Below are 23,994 nucleotides of genomic sequence, written 5' to 3'. Positions count from 1 at the left end.
CTAAGTTACAGATGGCAATCTGCTGAGTTAATCTGCAGTGACATAAATGGATCATGTATTTATAATCTTTCCAAGATCTCCTAATACTAAGAGAACTCTATATATTGCAAAGTATGGCTTGAAAGAATGAACTAACTTCTGTGGACTTAATATACACCAGGACAGTTTTCCAAACTTCCAGCACCTGCACAAAACCCACTGGAGATGCTACCAGAGGAGAGGCTGCTGAGGGATGCCCAACACACTTGTATAAAGATGAAGGTCTCCAGTGAGTTCACAAAGGATCAGTGGCTGCAGCCCCTTGCACAGCCCCACCAAGCTGTGTCAGGATGGGACCTCAGGCCAGGTACACATTCATTTCATTTCCTACATCTGACAGTTGATCCCTTGCACTAAATACTCCTGACTTCCAAAAAATTGAGAGTGCTGCCAAAACCAGGAGAGCCCATGAGTAAACCCAATTCACAGAAAAGGTCAGCAGGGACATCTACTGTGTTTCACTTAATGCCAGCCTAAAAATAACACAAAACCCCCTGGAACTACATTAGGAGCCAGGTTTGTACTTCCTTTCACAACCACTTCCACTTCTGCTCACAGTAATATCTGAACTGGTTCCTACCACAGCCCTTGGATCCATCACACACGTTCAATCCATCTTTGCTTTTCAGAACATTTTCCTCATTCTGCAAGCTTAGCCACTGGGTATTCCCATCACCTCTAGAATAATTCTCCTCCAGGAATACCAGTGGGAGTTTAGCATTAGCTTCTCTAAGGACCAGGATCCAACCCCTAGAACTGACCAACAATGCCAAATAAACCATTCCTAAACCTGTTATTTAGGATAATAAATAACTTGTTAAGGATACTCTACATCTTCAAGCTAGAATTTCTTTCTGAGCTATACAAAGCAATTAATAAAAACTACCATCAGAAAAAACATAATTAAAATGTTGATCTTAATACTAGATAAAGTGAAACTATTTCTTAAGACGAGAAAGTGAGAGGCTTCTGCAACAAAACAGAATAACTCAGTGCCAAGCTGAACTTAACTAAGCTTGAGGTTTTGGACAGGATTCATTTCTGCTTGTGGTATAAGTATGCACCACCTTGATTATCATTTAAAAAAATATTGACAGCTTGCCTTCTCATACCAATGCCTGGTAACAAATTCCAAATGTTTTGTCACATTTCTTGTGAGCAATGCCATCTGCCAGAGGTGGCATTTCATGGCTGTTTACCCTGACTCCCTCCAAGAATTCATCTGCCACTATCTAATGCTGCCTGAATAAAGGGGATTAAGACTCTGATGCAACAGAGACTATTGATAATTTGGTATAATTGGGAAGAAATGAAGATAAATGAGGTTGAGGATGGAGAGGCAATTAGTTGAGCTGCCTGTACAGCTGTGTTCTCGGCCTGGCTCCCCTGGCCTTTTCTTTGGTGAGGTATGTGCAAATTAAACATAATGACAAATCCACTCTTCCCAAAGCTCTTTACTTTGTGAAGCCTGAAGATCTGTTTTTCACTTCTGAGATTCTGTGTGAAAAGAAAAGGGACAGAGGATCACACGCTCTGCTGAGGGTTTTGAAGAGAGGCACTTTGTCCCAGCACACCTGTGGCTCAGAACCTGCGGTTCCAGCTTGGCATTCCCAGTGCCCAAAGCCCAGGGCTTTGGCCAAAAGGTGAAGGATTTTGTTCCCTCAGTGCCACAGACAGCTTTGGTCATTCCACAGCTCCAGATGGCTTTGCTGCAAATATCCTCTATCCATGTCATTGCCCAAGCAACATCCCCTAACCATGATCCCCCCTAAAGCCAAGCCCCACAGTTTGCAGCTGAACCTCTACTTTATAAATTATGCCAGCTTTAAAAATACCGGTCAAAGAAAATCTTTGAAACTTCTAAAATACACATTTTACTACACAAAACATCTTGGAAGTGGTAGGAATTTTTAGTCCTAATACAAAGGCAGCTACCCAGATAAAAGCCTAATCTCTAAGCTATGTTTTTCAGGTGAGGCCAAGCAATCAAGCCTGAATATCTTGAAAGATATTTAAATCTCAAGTGAACATGGTCAGACTACAAACCTCCAAATTAGAGGTTTGCAGTCTGCAAATCTGCAGTCTGATTTGCAGTTCTCATTTCAAATATACTGAGATCCATTCATACATATACATGCAGAAATGCCCCCAATATGGGGTTTAACAGAAATGTAAAATAACATACATTTGCCACAAGAAATGTCACTACATGTTTCACATAAAACTCTGACAGTTTTTCATAAATGTCAAATAATGCAAGATCCCCTTTAGAAAGAAATCCAATATTTGCAGAGGCAGCTTTGGCTTACAGACACGTTTGCCCAAGTACCCAGCACATGTTAATTTTCTGATTTCATGTACAGGTGATTCTCTGTGAATTAGGTCTGAGATGAAAGACTTCAAAAAACTGCACTTCTTTACTGCATCCATACAGTCATCAGTTATTTAAAAAATTATTTTATGGATTACTCAAAAATGCTCCTTAGATAAAGACAAAAGCCCAGTTTCAATGCACAGAGGAGATTTTAGAAGCCAAATGCTACATATCTTAAAAGAATAATATTTTAGTAGATTTATTTTGCAATGAATTTTCAACATAGCTGCTTTTTATTATACAATACAAAGAGAACAAAAAATTATATTTTGTAAATTCTCAAAGCTAAAATCACTTGGAATTACCTCTTTTCAAACTCACAGAACTACAAAATATAGTGGTTTTTTGCACATGAAAAACCTCACTTAACCTCCACACTGTGCTCTTCCCCACTACCTGGAGGTCAACCAACATTTCAATTTTACTTTATCTAATGTACTTTTCATTTTTGATTACATTTCTGCAAAAGCCAAAAAAAAACAAAAAAAACCCTCTCTTTTTATGAGACAAACATGCCAGGAGAAAAAAAAATATATACTTAAGTTTATTTAAATTGACCTTGTTTTGTCTTAGTGAGGCTGAAAATTTGGCTGAGGTTAAACTGTTCCTATAAGGAAAATGGGAAAGGGAAGGGGAAAGAGAAGGGAAATAAAATAAACCCATGAAAATTTGGCACTGGCATGAACAGGACAAAAAATATTCTGTTTTCCACATTCATTTTGCTTTGTTTTCCCACTTCCACATTAAGACAATGCTCCAACTCCTCTTGTCTCCCTGTTTCACACAGCCCTTCCTCACAGGTGGGTGCTCATTGTCTCTACATCCAAATGCTGCCCTCAAATCATAAAAAGTGACAGACTCACAATGACTGGAAGGCATTAGGGGAAGCTGATTCTAAGAAAATACCCTGTATTTTTATAGAATACCTTCTCACTGCTCTTCAAATGCCTCTGTGATTAACAACGGGGCTAAATATGAGTTCTGCTCTGCCTCTTCTCAGTTCTGAAAATCAGTCTCCCAGTTTGAGGCATCAAATCAGACAACACCAACTTGGACTCAATAATCTTCAAGGTCTTTTTCAACATTGATGGCTTTTTGATTCTACAAGTATAAGAGAAAATATGCAATACACAACAGCTTTCGGACTGCTGGAGTTTCTTCTTGATTTCTTTGTCCCCTGCTTTTAAGTGATTGCTCATTTTCCCATTTTGTAATGGTACCTGCACCAATATTAAATAATATTTATAAGCTAAACCAAGAACTTCATTACAAAGGCAACTGCAATTTCTCAAACACAATGCCAGAACAGAAAAAGAACCAACTGAAGAAGCATTTCTGCAATTTGCAGATGATTACATTTTGAAGGTGAGATGTTGTATAACTGCTAAGCCATTTGTTAAGCTGACTTGAGCTGTAATTTGTGGTGTTTGCCCAGAAGAGCCAGCACACAGCCGTAACTGATGATCAGGGATAATGGCCACGGATTTCAGCCCATCTCCAGAGCTCCCTGCTATATGCTGAGAACAACAATATCAAAAGGTTCCTCTCTCCAGCACTGCTGGTGTCAAGGTTAATGAGCTAAAACTTGTTAAATTGATATTACCAAACTAATGACTTTTTTATAGGATACTGCATGGATTTTGACACACAGGCTAATGTGGAATATTGCTGGTCTTAATTAAATTAGAAGTTATTGCATGTATACAATTAAGATAACTAAAAATGGGGGAGCTGTGACCACATTGTCACATACCTCATGTGCTTCAAATAATATAGAAATACAGAATCCCAAGGTTGCAAGGAACCTTAAAGCCCATCCAGTGCCACCCCTGCCATGGCAGGGACACCTTCCACTGCCCCAGGCTGTTCCCAGCCCCATCCAACCTGGCCATGGACACTTCCAGTGACTGGGAGTTCACAACCTCTCTGGGCAACTTCACACTTTTAAATATGAAATTATTTAAATAATATGAACATTATTTTAAAATATTTTTACATCACCCATACCAAGCATTAAAAAACAGGAAAAATAAATGCCTGGAGTCTCCATTCAAAATAGATGAACAACCAACAGGAAAAAAAAAATTAATGAATCATATTAAAAAGCAAGGAGCTTATGAAAAATAAATTACATTTGTAGGTGATTAAATTTTGAAGGTGAGATGTTACATAACTGCACCAACCATTTATTTCAGTGCTGTAACTGCATCTAATAAATAAAATACTTCTTTTAAATCCAAACTGAAGATACACTGCTATCCTGATGATTGGGATTTTCCATTTCCATAGTGCAGGGGCAAGGTTTGGGCTGTAATTATTTGAGGCAGAAAGAAGAGCTGGAGTTAGTTACCTGGAGAGAAAATCAGTATCAGCTGGGAGCAATAGGACAATGCAAATATTTCTTCTACAGACAGAATCAGTGAGTTTAAATTCAGAGAGGCTCATTAGAGATTACCCTCCCAAATACAAGATACCTGCAAGTTTCATGCAAATTCCCTTTTGTTTCAGTAGTATTTTTGTATTAAAGTTCAATCTCCCACTGACACAGAAATGCCATTTAACATACAGGATATACCCAGATATGCTTGGTGTTTAAAAAGTGAAATTGAAGATCTTACTTGTACTATCTGTTCTTCTCTAAATGACTTTTTTGCCTGGATCTTAGACTTTACAGAGAAAGGGAATAAAGTTGAACTCAGCTTCCAAAAAATATCTACTTTGTCAAAATCCAGAAAAATAGAATGGGTGCTGCAAATGAGGGGGAATATTTCTCAAGGATGAAATGCCAAAATCCTCCTCACATCAATTTCTTAGAGACAGTCAATCAACAAACAGAACTTGCAAGACTCTTCTTCCTACTGCCTTCCCAACTTCCATCTGAAATATGAGAAAATGAATCCCAATTTAACTAATATTATAAGCTTTATAGGAAAAGGGGGAAAGAGCAGCTTCTGATGGCCCATGAGATCACTAATTGAATATCCAGCTCTCACACAGTTTCACTAGTCCTGAAGTTTCACTGTCTCCATCCTTCAAACCAGAGCATCTTCTTAAAAAGAAGAATCCATTCTAACTTTCTTATTGCACAAATGTAGAGCAGCAACAACCCCCCTCAATTTTCAATGTTTTAAATATCAGTGCCTGTCTGATCTTAAAGGGAAGCTCAACATTTATGTCTTGTCTTGGTGATAAAGTTCATGAATATATAATGAGAGTGGAACAACTCTGCTACTGATTAAATGTCAAAAAAGGTTTTATTGTCAAATATATTGTAAATACAGAAGATATACAACAAAGAGCATTAATTGCAGATGGCTGTGTACAGCTTAAAAAATGCACGGCATCGAGACAGGAAATGCTGATTTTCAGTTTCAGCTATCAATTTTAATTTACCTTCAGAGTGTTCCTCCAGTCAACATGTACAGAGAGAATGAACCATGAAGTGGCCAAACTCAACTGAACTAAATGTTTCCCATTCAAGGGCAGATGTTAGTCTATATCCCAGGCATACACAGCAGAATTACCTGAAATTCTGGATCTTTATTAGAATTTGTCTAAACTTTTGTGCAGATTTATGAGAGATACAATGTGAAAATCTGCTGAGGGCAGAGGAAAGGCTGGAATAGCCATCCTCAGCTCAGAATGGGGTTTAACTGCCTGAGTAAATTTAAAAAATAAAAAATATCTAGTCTGTAGGAGACTGCAGGTAAACATAGGTCAGCAGGATGCTGCTGCCAGGACGTGCCAGGAGAATGAGCTGCACACGTTTCCAGGAGATCAGTGCCTGTACAATGGGAGGAATTCTCTGTCTCCATCCCTGCCACACTCCTGCCTGGAGCATGGCCTTGACCCAGGGCGGGGAGCAGGAGGATCTGAATCACCTGGAGAGGGGCCAGGGCAGCACAGGGAGAGCTGAGCAGGGATGAGGAAATCCTCAGTGTGAGCCCTGCAGAACAGCAGGCTGTTCACTGGAGGGAAGGGACAACAGGCAGGAGCTCACTAATTGTCTTCACTAGATAAAGAACATGTTCAGTCATAAAGAGGAATAAATTGTTCTCTGCATGAACAGTGAACAGGACAAGTTGCAGCAAGGAACTTTTAACCAGGAAGATTTAGGGAAACATTAGGAAAAATGGCCATGATCAGAAAGCATATGGAATTTCTAAAATTAAGCTGGGTGACTGTCAGTCAGGCATGAGGCTGGCAGAGGAGGAGTATGGTAAGGAGATGAGTCTGCAGGTGCTGGGTTTGATGATCCTGAGCACCACAAAGTGCAGCAGGAGACCAGAGGCAGAGCCATCCTGCAGGGTGGAACTGTCCTGAACCCACCCTTCCACCTGAGCCAGGTGTGACCCACAGCCTGCAGGTACAGCCTGCAGTGCCCACCCACAGCAGCAGCACTGCCCTGCACTGTGGAACCTTCCTCTACACACAACTGGCCAATAAATACATATTAGTTAGGTACCAGGTAGCATAACATTGGTTGGATTTCCAAAACAATGGAGTACCTGAAAATTGAATTAAAAATCCAAGTGTTTTTCCTTTAGATTAGGGACAAATTAGCAGCTTCACTTAGATGGTGCCAATAACATTTTCTTCTCCTTGACTAAATGGAACAGGTTTTAATACTCTTCAGTGATCTTATTAATTTAAATTAATCTTCTAAAAAATTAAGAGTAAGAATTTCATTTGAGGAAAAGATGTCACAGCCATGGAAATCAAAGCCTCTGGTGGATAAAGGTAAATTTACTCTTGGTCTGAGACAACATTGCTGGTCTTTCCTAATTGTAACTATAATGATCTGATAAACTGCTGCTCTTGTGTACAGTCAAGGGTTGGGTTTTTTTAAAAGGAGCTAAAAACACAGACTACCCACCTGTATCTATTTTTAATTTGGTAATGACTGTACTTGCTAAAATTCTACCAAAATGTCACTCACAGCTTTGGATTCCAGCTTTTTTTAAACAGAATATGGAGCAGAAAGCATAACCTATTATGCAAAACTGTCAGATGCTTACTGTAAAATCACAGAAATAAATGCATAATCCTGAATTTCTCACAGATCAAAACTTCATTAAAGGAAAATAAAACTTGAATCTAAGTGCTGAAGAGAGCCAAGGTATTCTATAAAAAGTAGTAGGGCTCTGATCTATGTGTGTCCTGCTTACCCACACAGCCCCTGCTCCACAACTAAGGGATGCCTTGTACTCTGTGGGTGCAAGGAGAGGCAGAATTACTGGAGACCAGGGTGACTTCTGTCTCATCAAATTCACAGATCAGCCAGACATTTCAACAGCACCAACTGTTGCAAGGAAAACTGCTACCAAATCTCAGCTGCAGAAATGTCAGCTCAGGGCACGCCGCACAAATCTAGTGCTGAATCCTTAACTACAAACCCACGGCCTGAAAATTCTGGGGGGATTAATGCTACTCCTTTAAGTGAGAAAATATTGCAAATAATCACACCACAAACATTTCTTGCCTCAAACGTAAATTGACTGTATGTTAGAGGACTTTTTTTAAAAATCTGATTAAAATTGTCATTCATGAGACTCCTGCTGTTGGCAGCTGTATCACTATCAGTGACATCCTTTGGGGACTCTCAGCATGTGGCCCACATCAAAGGTAATGTGCCAGTTTTCATCCTAACTTATATGTGCCTTAACAAGAACAGGAATGTTCCAGACTTTACAATGTAATTAAAATATTGAAAAATATTCTCTTGTTAAGATATCATGAATGTGAGACTGAAGTGGACTCACTACTGCTAACAAAGGGAACGATCACTAATACTTGCTTTTACTGGAATTCTTTACAGGATTCCTCACATCCTTACACCCTGCAATGGGAAATTAAACCAAAGAGTTTGAACACATTACTTTGTGCAAAATGATCAGCAGATGAGACTTTGTGGAAACAAAAATACATACAAGGACCTGGGGGAAGAAAAAAACAAAGTATCTGGCATGTGGTATTTCCCTATCCTTGCACTGTGGAAATCCTGCAAATCCCTGAGCCCCCCTGGCACCCCACACTGCCAGAGCTCTGCTGCTCACCCGTGGATGCTGCCTGCTCCAGGCTCTGCTTTTGCTTTTTCCAAGGATGTTTTACCATAAAATTCAAGCTGCATTTCCAAAGGGTAGAGCTGGATCATGCCCTTCCCCTCCTTTGCCTTTCTGACCCAGGCAGGAGGGCAGAGGTCCCTCCTCACCTTGTGACTGCAGGGACAACCCTCTCCACACCGTGTCCTTCAGCAGCCACAGGACCCTACCAAAACACCTCAGCTGCAATGGTTTTCCTTTTGAAGTGTGGGGCATCCAATCTGCCTTGCTCTTCATAAAATTTTATACAGAAAGTCCTAAATTTGGTGTGTTTCTGATCAGTATCACTCCCCACAGTGCTGTGGAGCCCCTGTGCCTTGCAGATGAACACGAGACCTTGTCTTAATGGGGACACCTCAGAGCCACCTGCTTTCCTTCAGCACATTGGTAGGGGCACAGATTTCAGCTGCTACCAACAAAAATGAGAATTATAACCAAGGAAAAAGTGTAGCCTTGGCTGTGGAGAGGCCAAAATGATTTATGACATCAAGACCTAGTAAAGAGACTAATACTCTGAAGGGACTCTGTGAGCTCAGCCCTCACTCACATCTTCTGTGCCCACTCCTAATCACTTCATTTACGACTGGAAAAGTGTTTTAACAGACAAAATTAATTATTTTGAATAATCCTTCTGCAATATGATATGCATTTTAATTGTATGCACCCCATCATTAATTAAAGTTCTCTACCTTTTGGTGCATTCATTCAAAGACTGTACCAGCGATAAAACAACAACTATAAGAAGATTGTTTACTAAAATTAAAAATACAGCTGAAGGGTTAATACACTCTTGTGATACAATTAAAGTAATGCAAAAATGTTTTCATTCGAGTTTTTACTAGACATTATTTTTCCACTCTTTAAAATCAATCTCTTTGTTCCAGGAACACATTTCCTGTCAATAAAATGAAAAATGATATAGATTTAGGAGGATAGTGGTCTCAGCGTAGCATCTCTCATATTATTATTCCAGTATCATCTGTTACAAAGTAAGACCAATTCCCACATCTAATTACAAACAGGATTTCAGAGTCATTAAACAAAATACATTTCCATTAGTGCTGCTGTAAGAAGATAGGGGAAAAAATGAAGATTAGTTCATGCTGCACCTCTGTTTTTCAAGCTTTGAAGATTTAGACCTCTACACTCTGAGACTATAAATTTGTAAAGGATCTGAAAGGTGACAGACATGTGAAAGCTCTCAATTCTCCTCCATTTAGCCACAGCATTTACATTTTGTCATTAGTTTATCTTTTGCTGCACTTAGTTCTGCTAGCAGATATGCAAAGAATCTGGAGAGGTTGTTTATGATCACGCCGTGTGCACCCAGGGGTATTTGGTTTGGGTTAGGCAGGGCTTTTTAATAGATATGAATCTTTAATAGATATGAATCTACAGATTTGTTCCAGCAAAAGGTAAAAATCATTGTAAGGAATCCTGTCTTCATTAAAAAAAAAAAAGGAACAACAGTATTCTGTATTTCCTCAGTATTCTGAGGAAAAAAAGGAACAACAGTTCTTTAACTTCAAGTAAGATAACAACCAAAACATACCAAGGAAACAGATTGTGTGAGATGTTTACCTGCTGAAATATAAACTTACAGATATTCTCCATTTGTGAACACTTAGCAGAATCTAATACCTAATTGTCATAAGTCCATTTAAAATATGCCCTTGGGAATTTCCCACTCAAAAAGCATTCAAACAATCCAGAGCTTCACGAGTTAATATCAACTTTTCTAAAAAGAACCCAATAAAGAATAACACCTAAATTTGCTTGATCTTTAAACCAGTTTACATTAGCTCAGGACGTTATAAACACAGCTAATTTCATCATGTGTAAGATAAGCATCAAAAACCTGAAAGAGAATTCCTCTCACAGAAAAAGATGCCTCAGTTACAGAGAAGAGGAGAGAATTTAATTTTCAACACTCTTCTGGACTTTTATGTCCTTTATTAGTTTTAAAACTAAAGCCAGAGCTACTTCACATTTCTCAGCTGGGTGTCAGTCAATCCAAATATGTAAATATTAGCTGATGTATCAACAATTATGTGTGAATCATTATCTACATTTACTATATTTATGTTCAAATTTAAATGAATACTTTAAAAATACAGTTAAGTTATTCACATGCATTCAATAGGTAACTGCTTAAGAATGTATCTAAAATGGGACCTTAAAGTAAGTCTGCAGATAAAAAATTCATTTTTGCACTCCATTAAAACTGAGCTTCACTAAAGCCCCTGAAATTCTTGGTACCAAACCCTGCCCACTGCTGGGGTAACCCAGCACAAAATATCCACCAACATTCACTCTCCAAAAAACCACAATTTGCCAAATAAAGAGATATCTGCATCTTATTTCCAAGCTTCCCACATGGAGACTGGGTTCTTGGGATGACTGAGGGGGTCCTTGGAGGTACCCCATGAGGGAGGAACAGGACAGAAAACTCCACAGTGCAAACGAGGCACAACTGACCCAAACAAACAGCATTTCCCTTAATGGTTAATGCCTGAGGAGTCGTGTCTTAAAAATACAGCAGCACATCCACCCCTTCCTCCAGGATTATCAGAGCCTGGCCCCAGGGAGGCATCATTGACACCATCCACAGGGAATTCTCTGCTCCTGTCACTCCCCAGTCAAGGCTCTTTCCTGACAAGCAGCACCAGGGAAAGCTTTTTAAAGCCCCCATGTCATGAGAACGTTTGAGTTCCTTCGCTCCACTTCCACTGAAAAAGCTTCAACCAACTTCACCATCATTTCCACAGGGGTTCAACCAAGTTCCATGAAAGCACAACTCCAAGGCTAAACATGGAAGCACATCCTGAAATCCAGCAAGTGTCACCACACCCTGAATCTCCTTCGGGTGTGATGTCTCTGAGTGAAACCCCCCTGTGCAGATCCTGTCCCCACAACAGGGGCAAACATCCCCTCTGTGCCTCCTCCCCTTCCCACCTCCACCCTCACCTTCACCAGCACTTGCACTACCCACAAAAATAGCACAGAGGTCTCAATTTTAAGGATAAAATGTTTTAATGTTTCTGCTCAGGCTGGAGTCGAGTCTGGTTTTTGGATGAGACGGCACAAAAACCAGAACATGTTAATTCTCTCTTGCTTCAAGACTGCACATATCCCTCCTGGCCAAAGGACAATTTAACAAACTTCGTAAATATTTCAGAAAATCATAACTCCCTGCTCAAGTAACACAAAAATACTTGCATTAACAACAGGAAAATTACTTCATGAAATCTACATGGTACTCAAGGATTAAAAAAATCCTGTTCTCTGGTCCTGTCATTTTTACATTCTTACAATAAAATAACAGCCTTGGCATCCTGCTTTTTAGAGAAAAGACCTACCTCTTTTGACTTTTCAAGCACTTGAAAATTTTAAAAGAGAAAAACTAAAAAATGCTGACCGTGTAATAGCTGGGTATTCATGGTGGGTGGAGAACATGAAAGGTTACAATATGGATCTGTGCCTACGCGTTTCTTTTCAACTTGAGCAGCATCCTCCTGCTTCTGCTAACTCGGCAATCATACAGCTGACAGATTTCTGGGTTTTCTAAATAATGCATGGGATTTTCTTTTAACATGTCAGTGCAAAAGTATCAATTCTGCCCCTGTGTCGTTTGTGATGCTGATTTTCCTTGACAGCATTCCATTAAACCAATGAGTTTTTTCCCTCCTGATGGTTCCTTAAATATTCCTCCGAGTGATGTATTTGTGGTTTTTTAAACAGATTGTGAAGGATGTTTGCATTTGTGAGAAAACTGCATGGCAGGTACTGAAGGGAAAGAAGGATAAAAAGATAACACTTTTTTTTTTTGTATGAGAGAGCTTTTTCTCTGATCCTCATATGCCAAAAGCTCGGGTGTTTTTCCTTTCTTTTCTGCCTAACTTAGCTCCTTGTCTGGAAATTAAGCAACAAGCCTCTACATACAGAATAACATTTTGACTTCCTAAGGAAATACCACTGAAACACTTAGTACTGTTTGATATCTCTCCTGGGAAAGCAAAACACATTTCTTAAATCATGCATGCTAACTCCAAAAGCCACCAGAAGGAAATACCTGCTTTATTCTTTGCTCTGAGGCTCTGCACACACAGCTCCTGTCACGACTGCCATGCACCGATCCTTCCTGGCTCAGGCAGCTTGAGGGACATCCAGGTGACATCACCCAGCCTCTATTTCACAACCTAACCTATCTCACACTTGCACACATCACCTGCTGCCATGCCATTAAAGAGAAAAGCTCAGATTTCAGCGAAGTTCCCAATGCCCCTAAGCAATGCTGACTTCCAGAACACGCTTCACCTGCTTTCAGCGCTGCACGACGATGAAGGAGCTCATCTTCCTCAACACCTCTGTGCTACCAGAGAGCTTTTGTTTATTTATTTATTCCTACAGAACAACACATCTGGCTGTGTGGCTGGGCTGGGAGTGAGTGGGAGTCAGCTCCAGCTGCTCCCTCCAGCCCTTCCTCACTTCCCAAGAGGAGCAGAAAGGCCACAAGCACTCCTGGCAACCCTCGGGTGCCACCAGCAAAAAGTGTCCTCTCCAAGGACTCACCTGGAGGAGCCAAAGAAGGAGGAACAGATCACAAAAGACTTATGGTCACTAGGAATTTGAGATTCCAGAGGGAGGGATTTCTCCCATATCCAGGCACTTCTGTCCCAAACTACCTGGTTCTCCAAATTCAGCCTTCCTGCCCAGATCCCAGCCGGAGATGGAGAGGGACACTAAGCCCCAAGGAAGAGCCAGCCCAGGTCAGCTGGACTGTGGGGCCAGAGAGGCTCCAGTGCCAGATTTAGGAGGAGATTTTCAACTGCCAGAGAAGTTTTGCTTCAACACTTCATATGATGAGTAGGAAGGTGCAAAAAAAATCTCTTTCTCTTCTGCAGAGAGAGTGGAAGGAGGACATCAATGTTCAAATGTATAACAGCATTCTTCACAGCACTGTGAACTAAAGCATTGCTTCAATTAAAAGAAAAAATTCTTCAAATTAAACTTTTTGGGGAATTTTTTCCCCTATATTTTCAGTATTAACTCTTGCAGCATTTATTTTTAGTGAGTTATTTAGAATATCCCAGTACCAAACTCCACCAGTACTGAGATTATGGTAACATCATGAAAAGGAGGTAGGTAGAACCTGATGGCAAAAAACCACCAGCTGGATTAGAAGCAGGGAAAGAAGTGGCACATTTACCCCCCTGTCCCTCAGACACATTTGTAAGGTTCAATTCCACACCTGCAATTTGCTAGAGAACAATATAATATCTGAGGAATTAGGCACTGACCGTGTTAAATTGAGTTAAGAGTTCAGATTTCAAACTGACAGGACAAATTCTGGCTTGACAGAGAATTCTTAAAAGTTTCCATCATCATAATGATGCACAGAGGAAGAAACTGCAGAAGTGACAGGCCAGGCATCAGTAAGAAGCAAACCCAAAATTATTTCATACTTCACCAGATACAGATGGGGATTGAGATGAATATGCCAAGACATCCTCAACCCTTTTTTTTATTATACTAATGGCCTGTATATAATGACACACTTGCAAAAAAATCTGGCAATAAAGCTTCAGGACTTAATACTGCTCAATTACATTTTTAATTTAAAATAAACAACAGCAAAAAGAGAGGATTCCACTCATCTATCAGACTGTGGGATGAGCAGGAAGGCACATACCCAAAAGGGAAATATTTAGTGGCATTGTAGGAAGTCAATGTGTAACACTGAGGTAAAAACCCAACTTAATTGTTTTAAGTAAAACTGCAACCCTTTGAGTCTTTGTTACTGTAAAAAGAAAAAAAAAAATCAAAGGAAGCAAAAGGTCCTCGGCTCTGTACAACCATATTTCTGATTTGACAGCTACAATTATAATCATTCAGACATCTATTTCCCACAAACTCTCCACAGCCATAACCTTTAGTGATTAATTATAAAGTTCCAGGAGCAATAGTACACAGACTAATTTCCTAAAACAATAAAACACAGAATTTCTCATTTGGAGCTAAATGAAACACGAACAGGTTGTTATTCATGCTGAAATCTAGATGCAGAGTCATGTTGCAGCCATTACAGAAGCTATTAAACACAACCTCAAATCAAAGAAACTGTAGGTCTCTCTCCTAAAATAAAATGTTTTTCTCACTTATGAGGCTTCTGACTCCTTTGCTCTGTTCCTTTCTACCTCTTCTTAGTAAAAAAAAAAAAATCAAAATTCAATTTTCTTCCTCATTTCACATCCCCATTTTATTTTTAATAGTCATTTAACCTGAAAGTCTAGAGCAAAGCAAACAGTTGGTGAAGGTTTCATGCACACAGAATTATCCTGGTGTTTCCTTCACAGCAGATCAAAGTTACAACCTGTGTATTAACTTCTAAACAAAATTCCCACTCTCTTCATGCCACACCCAGGAGTTTTCTGTAGTGAGTGGTTGATAATTGCTCAGTTATTTTATTTGGTAAAAGGTACCTTTTTCACTCTGTTCATTTTTGGTTTTCCATTTTGACACTTCCTGCTCAATGTAAATCTTTGTAATGTGACCCAGCAGGAAAGGAGGAATCCACTCATTACAAAAATTATCCCAAAACTCAAGTTGCACATATTGAAAAGAGTGGAAATTGTGATTTTTAATAGGATTAAAACTAGTTCTTTCTGATAAGGACCTACTGCTCTGCAAGCAACACTGGCAGTGAAGCCAGAAAATTTGCTCTTGGCAATTTTACTGCACCAGGCAATGAAAAGGGGAAAGAATTGAGAAAAGATCTGTATGGAACTGCCACCACACTCTTATTCTTGGGTCCCACTGAAACTAAAGTCAGGGGGAATTTTTCCAAATATTAAAATTGGCATTGAGTTGGTTGTAGAACTCATTGAATTGCTAAACCACAGAGAACTCCCTTGTAAAGGGCACACCCTTGAGGCACTGTCCAAAGGCTGGTGTGACAGTCCCTAAAAATCTCATTGTTCCATGTGGTATCTAAAATAATCCCATTAATGTAGACTCTTCCCACAGGAGGCACACAAATTTTGCCCAACCAAGTAACACACAAAACTATGAGCATTCAAATTAAACTTTTGTACAGCAGCTTTTAAAACCCCCATACCAACCCTACATCTTTTCTATCTGGAGTTTTCTTACTTTTCTGTAGTACTTCCATCTTCAGTCCTTTTTCTTAGCATTCAGTGAACTTTCAGAATTCATAACTTTCAGAATTCATTCTGAACTTTATACAAACTATTTTAGTTAAAATACCACTAAATAGGATTTTTCAGGGCTTTTTTTTTCTGAGTTCAATGTGCACTAATTGATTAGGGTCTGAGAGGTGAATAAGAAATACACATCCTACAGAACAGGAAGCTGGGGAAAGGTTTAATGCTCGGGTTAGAAGCCAAATTTCTTCAAATACAGATGAGTACACAAAATTAGCAAAAGGCAACACCGCTTTTGGAAAGACTGCTTTGTGCATAATTTGTCATGAATTCAAAGTTATTCCTTTAGAAAATGAGTCTAAGACCTCCCAGCTGCTGCTTTATTGGTCTAATAAATTCCCATTTTGTAGGAGGATGCACATGCAGCAGGCAGCAGGCAGGCTCTGCCTCGGGAGCCCGGGAATGCCGAAGGGAGAGGGGGATGCCACGGGCATCACTCTGAGCCTCTCCTCTTCAGCATCACTCTGAGCCTCTCCTCTTCAGCATCACTCTGAGCCTCTCCTCTTCAGCATCACTCTGAGCCTCTCCTCTTCAGCTGGCCATGGAAACCAACAAAATCTGCTCCCCAAGTGGCAGAGGTGCAGGATGCAGTGAGAAGTGAGGCCAAGGGAAACTGCCCTGTTTGTGACAGGTACAGAGACAGAATGGATCTGTCTCGTTGCAGGTTCCCTACACTGACCAAGTAAAAATCTCTTCTATTCACCTGGAAGGACATCAGAATAAACCAAGATTTCCTCTCCAAAGGATCTGTTTTGACTTCCCCTTTGAACCCTGTTCTTGGGGAGTTTAGTTCAAACCTACATTAATGTTCATGTAGCACATGATGTTCCATGCCAGAGCCTCCTGCCCAAGGTGACTCCAGCCACAGCCAAGGATCATCACAAACCCCCTGCTCAGCTGGGCTCTGCAAATACCCATCCAAGGGAAGAACAAAATGCAGAAAAGCCAAAAGCTGGTGATGGAGCATTCCCTGCCTTACCTTTCTCCAGTGACCTGTGGATCTCAGGATCTCCCTCAGCCTGGCCTTTGGAAACCTTCCATCATTTACTGGAAAACCCCAGACAGTGTCAGTGCCAATGGAGAAATCTTTTGTTACTCCACATGTATTTAGGGGGCACTTTAAAGGGTCTGTGTCCAACCCCAATGATGATGATCCTTCACCAGTACTTTTCAAACAATCAGTGAAGGGAGCTCTCAGGAGGAAAACTGGAGGAATATGGAGGAGTGAGAGCACTAATTTTGATTTAGCACTGGGGGGGCAAAGCTTACAAAATACAAGAGCCCAAGAATTGGAGACCCAGGTGCTGAGAGCTCCAGGGCAGCTCAGGGGCACAGCATCCCTTACCTGCATTAGAATTGAGCTCTTCATTTTCTGACTCAGTTCCATTCTGACTCCCACTTCCATGCAGGCTGTTCATGGCCATAAGTTTCATCTTCTGTAGCTTCATAGCTTCTGCCATGGCAGCTGCTGTCAGACCTGAAAAATTTAAATAAACAACATGCAGTGTCAGATTGTACAATGTGGCACTGCAGGTAGGAACAGAACATTCCTTTTCAGTCAGAAAAGATCACAGAAATTCAATGGTCATTCCTAGCCCAGTACAGTAATGCTATCCCTGAACACCATCTTTGTTTTAAAGTCAAGCCACTTCAATTCAACATCCTAAGAATTTAAAAAAAAAATCTTTCATGTTTGTTTTTCTTTTTAACATGTAGAGCACAAAGAAATATTTATTTAATGGTATCCCTTTTGATTATACTTTTAAATATAATTTCCCGTCACTTTGATCACCTTGTCACTTTGATCACTTTCTGCTTGACTTATTTAGCTGCAACAAAATTTCCACATGCAGAGTAAGACACAGTATTCCTTAATTCCAACAGTTCAGAGCAAATTAACATGTAATAGTACAGCATTCATTGTTCTATTAAGCGTCCAAATATTTTTTGTGCTTTTGGGAATTTGCTGGTTTGGAGTAATATTATTGTAACATGAAGACATTACATTGGAAATGTGTAGAATAACACAATTTGGATAATTACAGAATCAATCCCACTTTTAAGAGACCATTAAGACCAGCAGAAATTCCCAGAATTAAGGGGGGGATTGGTAGAAGATTTTCAAATTACTAAAACACAATTAATTTCCAGTAGTAAAAGAGAGTAAACAGAGTAACATCAGGCTTACTATAATTATATATTTTTTTATTATTATTGTTATTTATATTCCCAGTATCTTTTTTTCCTAAGTGTAGGTTTTTAAGTTTTATCATTTTGGCTTGGTCACTAAATAAAGAATCAGATTTTTTTTCCAGACAGCACCAAATTACTTTCATTCTGAGCAAGGTGTGATTGAAAATAATCCGAGGTTCTTGCAGGAAAATCCAAGAGATACAGGCACAAACCCAAAAATATCTCTACAGGTACAATTGTTTATTCACTCAGTTATGGATTCAATGGGTTTGTTCTTCCCTTCAGTACAGCAGGACTTGATTTTATTGTTTGTTACCAAGTTTCACAATATCACTCATTGTATTTATTAAAACCCATGAATGTTTTGGTGGTGCCTGTTCTAGCAACCCACTAGAATATCATACATGCAACCAGAATTAAATAATCTGCTTCTGGAAAGCACTGCTTACTGAGAGATTTAGATACTGATTAAAGGGAACTCATAATTTCCACACCCTATCCATAAATTACCACACTCTTCTAAATGCTGCTAAGAATGTGACATTAGATTAGCTCTGCTGCTCCTCCAAAGGGCTGCACAAAGTCCTGATTATTTCAGAAAGATTTTACAAAGGAAGCAATCCAGGACTGCATGGAGAGGGACACCTTTTATCAACATGGACACAGCAATTTGGTCAAGTTCAGCAAAGATATTCTGATCATCACCAATATTTTTGACTTTTAGGTTATTTAACACAGCCCTTAGTTCACACAAAAGACCACTACACTGCAATTTTTTTTCAACACCCTTTAAAGTTCTTTTACAAATGCTACAGGTTTTTCATCAAGCAGATATAAAATCCTGATGTTTAAACTCCTGTTTTTATCTCAGACACTCTCACTTAATCCATCACAGAATACATCCTCAATGATAAAACTCTCCACACACTTTCTGGAGAAGATGAAATAGTCTGCAAACTTTTTCACTTTTTTTTTTTCTTAGGGAAAGGAAGTGGGATTGCTCTTTGAGTGAGTTTGACATTATTTTCAGGAAGTAAAAAAAACCTGAAGCATCATCACAGTTCTGAGGAATTGACTGTTCTCAAGATTTCCAGGCACCTTTTCACTTTCTATTTTTAATCCATTTGCAAAGATTTCACATACATATTAATGGTTACAAAAATACAGTGTTGGAACACAGAGTTTTTTCTTCCAACATTTTATAATTTGTATGTACCCAGGGATGCACTGATAAACCAATATTCCAGTGTTTTCAACAGGGTCAGTATTTATACAGGTACTTGATATAGATTGGAAGCCATGAAATTTAATTAAATATGTAAAACAGTAAAGAAACTATTTATAAGGAGGTAAATAGGGAAGGGAAGAAAATTCAGATCTTTAGCAAAATGTTCAGAGAAACAAGAAAAAAAAATTATCCAGGGCACTGTATTTAAAAAAAAAAAAAAGAAAGAAAGAAAAGAAGAATTCCCAAGAACCTTCCACTGAAGAGTTGTACCAGAAGTGCAATGAAGGCAGAAAGGTACCACGGCACAAACAGAAAATGATAAACACAGTCCCCAAATCACCACGAAGAGGCCTGCAGAAATTAAAGGTAATTATTGTCAGGCATTTCTGAGCTCCCTAACCAGACACAGCTGCCATAAGGACACCAGCCAAGAAACAGTGATGGATCAGAAAACTCTGCTGTGCCATCTGCCACACCAAAGTCACTCCACTTCAGCAGCTGAAGTTTCAAGAGTCAAACACAGCCCCTGTGCAGACAGCACCAAGGGCCTGCACAGCCAGGCACAAGCTTGAAGACAGAGCTGAGATTATCCCTAAACTCTCTCTGCAAAGTCTTTATTCCCTCATCACTCACCCCCCAGTCTATGTAACCTCTTACTTGAACTAGAAGTCACATACTCCAGCTGAGGCACTCTAAAAACAACACAGTAATTCTTCAGCATCTCTGAGAGGTAACAAAACTGGGGCTAAAGCAAATGGGTTCAGCAGAAAGGGGGTGCTGCCAACTGAAATGATTCAGAAAACAGGCAGCATTGGCACAATCTGCAATTAAGTATCACCATGGTTAATGTCAGTGGAGCTATTATTTAATTTAACTACTAATAAAACTCCTTTCTGTAACTGACTCAGCTTGGGCTAGCTGTGGAGAAGAGGGCTGTTCTTCAACTGACTTATCTAAGGATCTCCAAAGAACTGAAGAATCATTTCCATCCTCTTGGATGAATCATTATCAGCAGCAGAATCTCAGTTAGAGTACCTCACTTTGAAAAATGTCCTGGGAACTGCTGTAACATTTACATCTATCCCTCTACTTCCCCCTAAAAAAACCAAAAAAGGACTGCTAGGAAAACCCATGTGCTGGATTACACACTTCAAAGCTTCTGGTTTTTCCTGCCCATTTACACTTCAAATTCTCCTTTCTTCAGTTAAATTCTGCCAGCTGTGATCAGTCAGGGAACACCCAGGAAATAAACTGTGGACATTTGTTGTCAAACAGGGACATCCTTCACAGCACAGGAGCAGTCTGGCACAGCCAGGAGGTTTCCTGGCAAGGCTGCCCACGGTGGGGCTGCTGCTGCTCCAGTATCCCCAGTATCCCCAGTTACCTGGGCTGGCAGGGAGCAGCTCCTGGTGGGATCTCTGAGCCAGACGTGGCATTGGGAGCTGTGCTCTGTGCACAGGGACCCAATCCCAGCACCTCAGGAGCTCCTGGTGTGCATGGCAGAACCTCAGCTGCCATCTGTGATCTGCTTCTTGTGAGCCCAGCTCAGCCAGGACACTCTGCACCCTCCCTCTGCTGAATTCTGCTGCACAGCACAGGGGTTTACATAACAAATCACCAAATATTTACCAAAGTAACCCTGCAAGGATGCACAAACCAACACTTCCTGCACAGGTTGCACTGGAGGAAAATTCTGCAGTTGTATTCTGGACAGACAGATCAGGCCTGAGAACCAAACCATTTGCAAATGAAGAGTCTGGATCCAAACTAGGGCTGTTCCCAGCTGGCTCCACGGGGAATTGCACCAGCCTGGGCAGAACCCAGTGCTTGGGGTGCTGGGGATGAGCAGAGCCTTGGCTGCTCTGCACCCCCTGGGCCATGGGACCTGCAGCACCCCAGAGAGGCTCCTCCAGCCTGGTCTGCAGCCCAGCAGGTCATCAACTGGTTACTCTCACATCCCATCACAGACTCCTGGAGGTTATTCCTCAGTGAGGTCTCAGGAATTCTTTCAGGAGAAGCAGCATTTTCCCTGCATGGCCCACAGGTCACAGCCCAGGCTGTTTGCTGTGTCCCACCACGGGGCAGTGCTGACCCACCCCCAGCACCAGGGGACAAGGGGACAGTGTCCCTTGCCCCCAGTAATGTCATAATTTATTCTTTAGCAAATACTTTCTGGTGTCTGGGTAAGAAGCCAAAACTCAACTACACTCTGCTGGTGTCTTGGGTGCAAGTGACTCCTGCACATTTAACCACTGCCCAGTCACTGAAAATTGGATTGTGATGGTGAATACAAGGGCTCTGAGCTTTTCAGGTGACCCTGAGTGTCTGCTAATCTCATACTCCAGCTACAGCTATTTTTTTTCCAGTTTCCTGATTAGTCAGACTGTGTCTCTCCTTCATATTAGTTTGAAAGCTTTTCTGTCAAAACTGTGAACAAGTAAATTAACTAAAGGAGAACTATGAGTAATCAAATCCTGAGGTTTGCAATTAATTAAATGAAATGGTGAGTCAGTGAACTGAAAAATGGTTTTATATTAAAACAAAACATTTAATTAAATTAACAGTCAACACATTGCAATTAATAATATTCAAAAGGAAAAATGAAACCCAGTTTAGCTGTGCCACGTTATTTCAGTATAACAGTCAAGCATTGTGCATTGGCTTGTTTATTATTTGCATTCAAAGCTGCTATGGGTCAAGCATGCTGTGCTAAAACAGCAATGATAAAATATCTGGTACTATGAAATGTCAGTATGAGAGACCATATTGCCAACAGTGAAAACAATCCCGAAACTTCCAACAAATTAGGTTTTCCAAGACTGAAAAGGAACACTCACTTTAATTAAAATTAATAAGTGAATACATATAATATGCTTTACATTTTCAGAATGCCTGCAAAATTTTACTAATTAATTAATTTTCAAAATCAGGCCGGGAGGTGAGGGCTTCTCTAGGTGAAATGAATCATTCTTGCTTTGTGATAAATAGGGAGGCAAAAGCCAGCACTACACAAAGGGCAGTGAAACTGAATTCTTGGATAAGAACAGTAAAAAGCCCAAAGTCTTAAAGCAGTTTGGAGGTGGGTCCAAACTCTAAGTCTTGTTCCTGCAGGTGTTTTCCATGTTTGTGAACAGACTCAAACAGCAGCAGCAGAAGGCTTAGCTCCAGTGCCTGTCCTGTTTCCAGGGGTCAGTGAAGGTGCCTGGCTGCCACCTGGGAATGGGCACAATAATCCCTCAGTGTGCATCATCTGAGAGCCCAAGGATGGAACCAGTGAGTAACTGGTGAGCAACTGGGCACTGCAGGCTGGGGATGGAGTTTGGGGAGCTCTGGGGTGGGCTGGGCTGTGGGAGCATCACCCCAGAGCCAGGAGGGCACCTGGAGCCCAGGCTGAAATCCAGGACACCCCTCTGACACTGCCCAGCTGAAAGGCAGCCAAGAGCCAAGAAATGCATCACAACACTGGAGCTTCCTTCATCTGTTCTTACACCTGCAGCCAGTTCTTCTGATATTACAATTGTATCTCAAAAATATGTTCCTTCTCATTTTGCAACAGGAAAACTGACAGATGACAGCTAGAAGTGGTTTTTTGAGGAGAACATTTGAAAGTCTGTATTTATCAGGCTGCATGATCAAGGCAAAGGAGAAAATGAAGATTCCTTGACTTATCCTAACGGGGCTTGAAGGAACCTGGTCTAGTGGAAGGTGTCCCTGCCCATGGTAGGGGGTGGAATGAGATGACCTTTAAGGTCTCTTCCAACACAAACCAATCTGGGATTCTTGGATTCTCTAACCAGTTAATAAAAGCTGAGAAACTACTGAAGATGATCCTTATCAAAACATTTCAGACGATGCTTAAAAAATGTTGGGTGGCCTAACATTTTTAAATACCACCATTTCAAAATGTCAAAACCATAATACTATGGCAAAAGAATCCTACTGAGGGGGAAAAAAATCCAAACAAGTATTACTCATATTTATCAGGAATTGTGAGGAATTCATCTTTCACAGAGAAGCTCCAGTCATCTTGAAAATGTCACAGTGTTTTCTGGAGGGACTCGATGCCCTGCTTTTGTGCAGTCCCTAAATATTCCCCAGGTAACATCCCCTTGTGCAGCTGCTGGATGGGGACAGAGCCACAGACAGGTCTCTTCATCCCACACAGGTCACTGGATGCTCCATCACCACCCAGGCAGTGATGCTGGGGAAAACACTGATAATGTCATTTAAAGACTTTGCCAAATGCTCAAGGGATCAGAACTGGTGTTGCACAAATGTTTCTGAGTTTCTGACATTGCTTGATTTTGCAATCCTGGTAATTTCTGTTTAACATGGTGTGCTCACTCACCTCACTTTAAAATACAATTTCATGCAAAAGTTCACATGAGCATAAACAAGATTAAAACCTCCAAACATCAAAACATCCCTACTACTCTGTGGAACAATTCACAGAAGCAACAGGTTGTCTGTCACTCTCTAATTTCACACATATTTGGGCAGTAGCAAGAGCCCTGATTCTTACAAAAGCTGGGGGTCTGCTTTAAACATGGGAAGAGTTCCAGATGCTTTCATCCCATGTCTGTCTCTATTATTTAAGCTTCTCACCCCACTCATAACCTCTGTCCTGATCTTATCCTCCCTGACATCCATCTGAAAGACTGGAAGCATTTTTAATGTGAACATTTTCCATCAAGTATACCTGGGATATTTCATACCCTCCATCCACAGGAGGAGATGATGACCCAAGAGCTGTCAGATTTCCCCTCTAGACCCAAGGGGCTCAGTTAGGAGCACACAGAAATTTTAATTCCAAATTTGTGCCTAGATCTGTAAGAT

At 40.5% G+C, this 23,994-nt stretch overlaps 1 protein-coding gene across 2 annotated transcripts in view; it reads right to left on the bottom strand.

Annotated features, from left to right (window-relative positions):
- The window catches only part of DACH2 (dachshund family transcription factor 2), a 241,850-nt gene that overhangs the window by 67,118 nt on the left and 150,738 nt on the right, over window positions 1-23,994 (bottom strand). For both annotated transcript variants that reach the window (XM_059859504.1, XM_059859503.1), the window contains exon 3: window positions 17,083-17,214. In XM_059859504.1, the coding sequence (XP_059715487.1) occupies window positions 17,083-17,214 (132 nt within the window). The remainder of the gene's footprint in view (window positions 1-17,082; window positions 17,215-23,994) is intronic.

This window comes from Haemorhous mexicanus, chromosome 14 (genome assembly GCF_027477595.1).
Source record: "Haemorhous mexicanus isolate bHaeMex1 chromosome 14, bHaeMex1.pri, whole genome shotgun sequence".
NCBI classification, from domain to species: Eukaryota; Metazoa; Chordata; class Aves; order Passeriformes; family Fringillidae; genus Haemorhous; species Haemorhous mexicanus.
The sequence above is the reverse complement of the archived record's forward strand: the minus strand, read 5'-3'. Positions and strand labels throughout refer to the sequence as shown.